This window comes from Tyto alba, unplaced genomic scaffold, assembly GCF_018691265.1.
Source record: "Tyto alba isolate M040663 unplaced genomic scaffold, T.alba_DEE_v4.0 Super-Scaffold_19, whole genome shotgun sequence".
Lineage (NCBI taxonomy): Eukaryota > Metazoa > Chordata > Aves > Strigiformes > Tytonidae > Tyto > Tyto alba.
Genome location: NW_024881281.1, coordinates 4040306 through 4047681, shown reverse-complemented (window position 1 = coordinate 4047681; position 7376 = coordinate 4040306). Strand labels below are relative to the sequence as shown.

At 47.6% G+C, this 7376-nt stretch overlaps 1 protein-coding gene across 1 annotated transcript; it reads left to right on the top strand.

The window, feature by feature from the left end:
- The first annotated feature begins 409 nt into the window (after window positions 1–409).
- On the top strand, window positions 410–6672 carry SMG8 (SMG8 nonsense mediated mRNA decay factor). The gene is made up of 4 exons (XM_042791522.1): window positions 410–2145; window positions 2787–2932; window positions 3345–4220; window positions 5725–6672. The coding sequence occupies exons 1-4, from the start codon at window positions 429–431 to the stop codon at window positions 5920–5922; spliced, it is 2937 nt and encodes a 978-aa protein (XP_042647456.1). The 5' UTR covers window positions 410–428; the 3' UTR covers window positions 5923–6672.
- The last annotated feature ends 704 nt before the right edge of the window (window positions 6673–7376 follow it).

Here is a 7376-nt window from a genome sequence, read left to right as displayed (position 1 = left end):
GCCCGGCGGTACCCACCGCTCCCGGCTGCCGTCCCGCCACCGCCGCTGCCTCACCGGCAGGTAACGAGAAACCTACCGGAGTTCACAGCCACGTCCCCCGGCAGCTCCAGCGGCGGACAGGCCGCTGTACCCGTCCCGCGGCTCCGGCTGGGGATAAGGACCTGCGTTTCCCGGGGGCGGAGCAGCACCCCCCTACCCGCCCCGAGCCCTCAGCGCGGGGGGATGTGCCGAAATCCCCACAACCTGCTGCCCCGCACTCAGCGCCTAACGCTGTTTTCCCTCCCCACGTTTCTACCGGGCACCCACCGCGCCTCAAGGTCACGGTCGCTCCCCTCACAGCGTTTTGGCGGGGCGGCGTTGCGCATGCGCAGAGAAAGACGGGGAGGGAACCGCGTTTCCGCCGCTTCCGGGCGGGCGGAGCGGGGGCCATGCCGCTACCGGCCGGGCTGCCCGGAGCGGCGGCGGCGGGGGGAGCGATGGCGGTGGGGCCCGTGAACCTGCGGGAGTTGCTGTTGGCCGCCACGGCTGCCGCCGAGGCGGGGAGCGGCGCGGCGGCCGGCGGCGATGAGGAGGTGTGCGTGGTGGGCATCTTCGGGAAGACGGCGCTGCAGCTGTGCTCGGAGAAGGCGGCCTTGGTGAGCACCGTGTGCGACCGGCAGGTCTTTCCGCTTTTCGGGCAGGAGGATCCCGATCCGGCGGACGGAGCGGCGGGGCAGGAGGGTGAACCGTTGACCAAGGACTACAACCAGTTGCAGGCCTACTACAGCCAGGAGAGCCGGGTGCTGTACCTGGTGCTCACCTCCATCTGCGACACGCCGCAGCTGCTGCGGGCCTGCGGGGACCTGGCGGCGGCCGAGAGCAGGGAGCCCGGGCCCGGCCACCCCTCCGGTGGCCCGGCCCCACTGCCTCATGCCGAGGCCCACGAGTTCTGGAAACACCAGGAGAAACTGCACTGCCTGAGCCTCCTCTACCTCTTTTCCGTCTGCCACATCCTGCTGCTGGTGCACCCCACCTGCTCTTTCGACATCACCTACGACCGCGTCTTCAGGGCGCTGGATGGGCTGCGGCAGAAGGTCCTGCCCTCCCTGAAGGCTGCCATCAAAGACTGCCCGGTGGGCAAGGAGTGGAAGCTCAACTGCAGGCCGTGCCCTCCCCGCCTCCTCTTCCTCTTCCAGCTCAACGGGGCCCTGAAGGTGGATCCCCCTCCAAGCAGGGGACAGGACCCCTGCGGTCACCTGGAGAAGCCACCCCCCAAGAAGCACTCCCCCAAGAGGAGGTTGCAGCACGCTTTGGAGGATCAGATCTATCGCATCTTCCGCAAGAGCAGGGTGTTAACCAACCAGAGCATCAACTGCCTGTTCACCGTGCCTGCGAACCAGGCTTTCGTGTACATTGTGGCTGGTGGGGCCCAGGACGGAGATGATCCGGTGGCCATGCTTCTTGAGCAACTCAGGAGCAACTGCACCATGAGAGAGACAGACTCGCTGCTGGCTCCCACCCTGTCAGGACCCAGGAGGTATCAGATGATGCGGCATGGCAGGCAGCAGCTGTCCTTCCACGCAGAGAGCAGCAGCAGCAGCTCCAGCTCCTCTGGACAGCTTGTGGACTGCACCCTCAAGGAGTTCTTGTGGCAGCATGTGGAGCTGGTGCTTAGCAAGAAGGGCTTTGACGACAGCGTGGGGAGGAACCCCCAGCCCTCTCACTTCGAGCTCCCAACCTACCAGAAGTGGGTTGCTGCAGCTTTAAAACTGTATGAAGTGACCATCGAAGGCAAAGATGATGACCCAACCTCTCTCACTGGGGAACTGAGCTCAAAAATCATGAGCAGCATCAAAGTCTTGGAAGGCTATTTGGATATAGACACCAAGTTCTCAGAAAACCGTTGCCAGAAAGCTCTCCCCATGGCCCACAGCGCCTACCAATCCAACCTGCCCCACAACTACACCATGACAGTCCATAAGAACCAACTGGCACAGGCTTTGCGTGTGTACAGCCAGCACGCCCGCGGCCCAGCCTTTCATAAGTACGCCATGCAGCTTAACGAGGACTGTTACAAGTTCTGGAGCAACGGGCATCAGCTTTGCGAAGAGCGAAGTTTAACTGACCAGCACTGCGTGCATAAGTTTCATCTGCTCCCAAAAGCAGGTAAAGAAACTCACTTGTAATTGGGTTTCATAGTTTAGTTTTGAATCTGCTTTAAAATGTCTTAAGCTGCACACACTGACTCTTGCATGTTTATAGAAGATGAAAGTTTGGCAGTTTTAAAGCTTCATCTTTGTACAGTGGGATTAATTACAGCAGAGTGGTTGTGCAGGTTTCCTTTAGGTTGAGTAACATTTAGGAGTGAGTCCACTGTTAGTATTAACTTTGATTTTAGGAGTAACTCTGATTCCATCTTGTTAATTAGAAGCATTACGCTGGAGTCCTTCTAACAATAGATGTGTAAGAGAAGTTCTCTAGGAAGCATAAGTGCCCCCTCAGCTATTTTTAAAAATAGCTTGATTGATGTCAATCAAGGAATACAAACTGTCTGATACATATTTATTGCAGGCAGAAGAACTATTTATGCCTTTTAGGAAGAGGTGGTAAAAACAAAGAAGAATCCAGATACTAAACTGAACTTTATATTAAAAGTGGGAAAGGGAGGAGTTGCTTGACAAACTGGCATTGCTGGTAAATAATTTTGCATACATACATAGCAAGGAGAAAACACTGGGTGAAGGGAATTAAAGAATCTCTAGAAATAGTGAGCAATTTATCTAGGGTTTGGTTGATTTTGCTTTTAGGGGAAAAGCCAGAAGCAGACAGAAATCCTCCAGTTCTGTACCACAACAGCCGGGCTCGTTCCACTGGTGCCTGTAACTGTGGAAGGAAACAAGCTCCTCGGGATGACCCCTTTGATATCAAAGCAGCTAATTACGACTTTTACCAGGTAATTATTGGGTCTCTATTTTTGCTTCAAGCAGTGCTTTTGCTTCATCAACAAAGTCTCTAGTCTGAAGTGAATACAAGTAAGTTTTCTCTTAACCTTATCAGCTTGTAAACATTGCTTGAGAAAGATATTTCTGGGAGCAGAAATTGTTTGCACGATATGCTGACCAGAGTGGGCAGTTCCACTCTTCACGAGTGCATGCACGCAGGAGCATCTATTTATACTTCAAGTGTGTTGGTTCGTGTGAATTTAAAATCCATCGTGTCTGTGGGCTGTATTCCCATCGCTGCTTTGGTTCTCACCCAGTGCAAACCTCTGGAGTCTTAATTGTAGCTGCTGAATGTTATGACTCTGAACTCCCTCATCTTGGAGGTGGAAGATGGAGAGTTAACCACATTTTTTTTTCTTATAGCTACTGGAAGAAAAATGCTGTGGGAAGCTGGAGCACATCAACTTTCCCATATTTCAGCCAAGCACACCTGATCCGGCACCTGCTCGGGATGAGTCATCGCCTGCCCCTCCGGAAGGCGAGATTGAGAAGCTTAAGGAAAAAGAACCTCAGACTCAGGGAGAAAGCACGGGCCTGAGCTTAGCCCTCAGCCTGGGCCAGTCGACAGGCAGCTTGGGCACTTACCCGCCTGATGCCCAGGGTGGAGGGGACAATGCAGAAAGTCATGGGCAGAGTGGGGACTCCAAAAGTGAGAAAAGGCCAAGCCTGGTAGATCGCCAGGCGTCCACTGTCGAGTACCTCCCCGGGATGCTCCATTCTAATTGCCCCAAAGGCCTTTTGCCTAAATTCTCCAGTTGGTCACTGGTTAAGCTGGGGCCTGCTAAGGCTTATAACTTCCACACCGGCTTAGATCAACAAGGCTTTATCCCAGGAACAAACTATTTAATGCCTTGGGACATCGTCATCAGGACAAGAACTGAAGATGACGGAGACTTAGATACCAATTCCTGGCCGGCACCTAACAAGGCTGTTCCTGGAAAAAGAAGTGCAGTTGTGATGGGAAGAGGAAGACGGAGAGATGACATAGCTCGAGCTTTTGTAGGATTTGAATATGAAGACGCACGTGGTAGGAGGTTCATGTGTTCAGGGCCCGATAAGGTCATGAAAGTGATGGGAGGGGGGCCAAAGGAATCTGCCATCAAAGCCCTCAATTCTGACATGCCGCTGTACATCCTGTCGTCAACTCAGGGGCGAGGACTCAAGCCACATTACGCTCAGTTCATGAGACTCTTTGTGGTGGTTCCTGATGCTCCACTGCAGATCACGTTAACTCCTCAGGTGAGTAACGGAAGAGGGAATCTGGTAACTGCCGAGAAGGGGTTGTATGTTGCAACGTGAATTGCAGGACCGGAAGGCACAAGGGTGATCTGCAAAGGGTGTCAGAGGGATGCTATGAGAAACTCCAACTCAAACCAACTTCAGTCAAGTTCTCTAAGGCAGTAGTCACCATAAGTATCTGTTTTAAAGGTTTGGGTTTTTTTTTTTAAACTTAAGGATTGGCTTATGCCAGCTTTATACTTTGTATAAAGTAACTTCAAAAAAAATATTTTATCAAGGTTGAATTAATAGCATTCCATACTGTAGTAATTGCTTCTTTTTAAAAAGGTAACAAGTAACAACTGTTTAAGAATGAATTCATTTTAAATGTGAGAAAAGCATTGCTGAGATTAATTGTTAGTTAGCCTTTGAATTTAGGAAGTGAAAAGGTGTTAATTCTTTAATTGGAGATTTCCCATTTTCAAATGTGTATTTTAAAAAATGGAGAAAAAGCTCCATTTACACTTCAAATTTTTAAGGTAGTAAAATATGAGCAAGTGTATTTTCCTTCAGTTACTGCAATATGAAATACTGTGTGCACTTAAGTGCTTATTATTTGCTAGTCTATGGCAAGAAAGTGGGTGCTCATTGTATAGTAGTGTCACTGAATAGCAAGTCGACACAAAATGCATCTGTGTGTGTGAGAGGGGAGGCAGATTTGGGACATTTTGTAACCCTCTGAGCTGTTTGGGACGTGCCACAAGCTTCTTAACTCTGTATCGTAAGACAATGGAGTTGGCTTATTTTATGGGACACCTTCAACTACTCAGATATGAATCTGCTTTGTTTTAGAAGTTAAAGCAAGAACACTGACTGAAACTTGACACCAACACCAGTATTTCAATGCAGGGTGCAGTTTATCATGTTACTGTTTGAAACAGAGGCAAGAATTGAAGGTTCAGTTTGTGTAGATACCTGTTTTGCTTTTCATTCCCAGTTTACAGCTGTATCATAGCTTTTGACTCCTTGGGGTGTGCATTTATTTGGAACGTTCATTATGCTATGTGTTGTGGGTTCCACACAACGGTTCCTCACGTGAACAAGACTTTCTGAATCTTTTAACACAAATTATACAAGACCCCTATTAAATGTTGCTGAAGTTCACATTGGTTTAAAATGAGGTAACAGCTCAGGGACATCTGTGCCACAGTGAAATCCACTGTTAGTGCAGTGTTTACTACTGCCCAAGAGGTGGAAGGGTTGTGTTTGTGTTGTGGTTCTCTTTGATTGGACCTAATCTGCAGCCTTAAATTCAGCATCTTCATTGTGATAAAATCAGAAATTCAAGGGTGTCTCACCACAACAGCACCCGTGGTTTCCTGGAATGTGCTCAAGTGGATAAGAACCTGGTTGTAGGCAAGACTTAACAGACTTCCTTGGATTCAGTTTGCTTTTAAATTTGGGGTGTTTTTTTTTTTATTCTAATGATGTTTGATTATCTACTCATATTTCCTTTTGTTTTCAGGTTCAACCAGGGCCACCACCTTGTCCTGTATTTTACCCTGAGAAGCAGGAAATAACCCTTCCAGCTGATGGGCTGTGGGTGCTTAGATTTCCTTATGCATACGTGACAGAACGTGGACCCTGCTTTCCTCCCAAAGAAAGCCAACAATTAATGAGTTACAAAGTTCTCCGAGGAATACTGAAAGCAGTTACACAATAAGAATAGTTCTGGTAGATTGATTTTAGTTTAAAAATACTATTTTCAATCCAAATAATGGATTTTGATTCATGTCTGTTACCCAGCAGCTATCACTGCAATCTAGTGAAGACCACTGCATTTCACTGGAACACAGTCTGGTTGAGAATAAGGTCTGATATCAAAGCAGAGAAAGGAATCCAAGATGTGTACATTTTCTGTTTATTACATTTTCATATGTAAAAGATAAAAGCTGGTTATTGTAATGTATTGAGCTGGTATTACTAGATGTTTTAATGATAGTTCTTTTCCCCATGTTTAGGAATATTTAAGATTTAGCACTGCCTGAAATCAAGTTTCCTTTGTCATATTGAGGCAATGATTGGCAGATTCTTTTCCCTTTTTCTAAACAAGCTATCTGTATGCAAACAGTGGTTGCTTTTCAATGTGATGTGAGAAATCATTTGTCTCTGATCTTGTCTTTAAAAAGAAAAAGGCATTGCAGTTCTGATATTTATTGACAACATAATCAGAAACTGTGCTTACCTAGATCATGTTGAAGTATTTTACTGTATTTGTATTCATAGATCAGATTTTGTTAAAAGGCTGACTTAATTTCATACTTGGAATGACAGATCTCTTTGGAAACGAAAACTGCTGGTCAATTTGTGGAAAAACTAGAGCTGTATGAGCTTGGTTCATTGTAAGCAACTGCTGCTTAATTGTCAGTATGGCTGGATTTGTGATTAAACACACTTTTGTTTGCTAAAAGGATGTTTTTGGCCCAGTTTGAATCTCAAATTGGGGGAGTTCCGGTAATTATACTGCACTTTCCAAAAGATGGACTACATGATGTACTGAAAGGTAGCTTAAATTCTGTGAGCTTCCCATGTGGCTGTGGGTGCCAAAAAATTAGTCACAGTAAATCAACTTCTAACTTTTTGTCGAGGTAAGATGTATTAGTGATAGCGGCTGTATGCTGAGACCTAATTTAATTTTCTAGAATATTTGTTTTTCATTAGCATGCATAGAAAATTTAATTTGCCAATTTGTTATAATACAGTAATTATACTGCATGACCGGAGTTCAAGACCTAGTTTCTGTTCAGCGTATGACATCTCTGATCAGCTGGGTGTGGAGAACAACCCCCCCCACCCCATTTGTGAAGAAGACACTATCTCTCTCTGCATGCCTTAATGAATTTAGATTTACCGAGCACTTAGCGATTCCCGAGTGCAATCAATAAAATGAAAAGCACTACAGAGAACAGTTATCTCTGAGAGACACGGCTATGCTACAGGCAGCGGGGAAAACGAAAGGAGAAATTAAAGCGTGCAATTGGAAAGCGCTCGCAGCGTTTGTGAACTACTTTTAAAAAGCTCAAGCTGTGACGGACGCGCGGGGCCTGCCAAGCCCCTCTGAGGGGCGATCGCCTCACGGCCGAGCCCTTGGCGGGAAGGGCGGGGGTCGCTCCGCGC

Coding starts and splice junctions, on each gene's coding strand:
- SMG8 (XM_042791522.1), top strand. CDS start 429: ATGCCGCTACCGGCCGGGCTGCCCGGAGCGGCGGCGGCGGGGGGAGCG. Junction 2,933..3,344: donor CTAATTACGACTTTTACCAG/GTAATTATTGGG, acceptor TTTTTCTTATAG/CTACTGGAAGAAAAATGCTG. Junction 4,221..5,724: donor AGATCACGTTAACTCCTCAG/GTGAGTAACGGA, acceptor TTTTGTTTTCAG/GTTCAACCAGGGCCACCACC.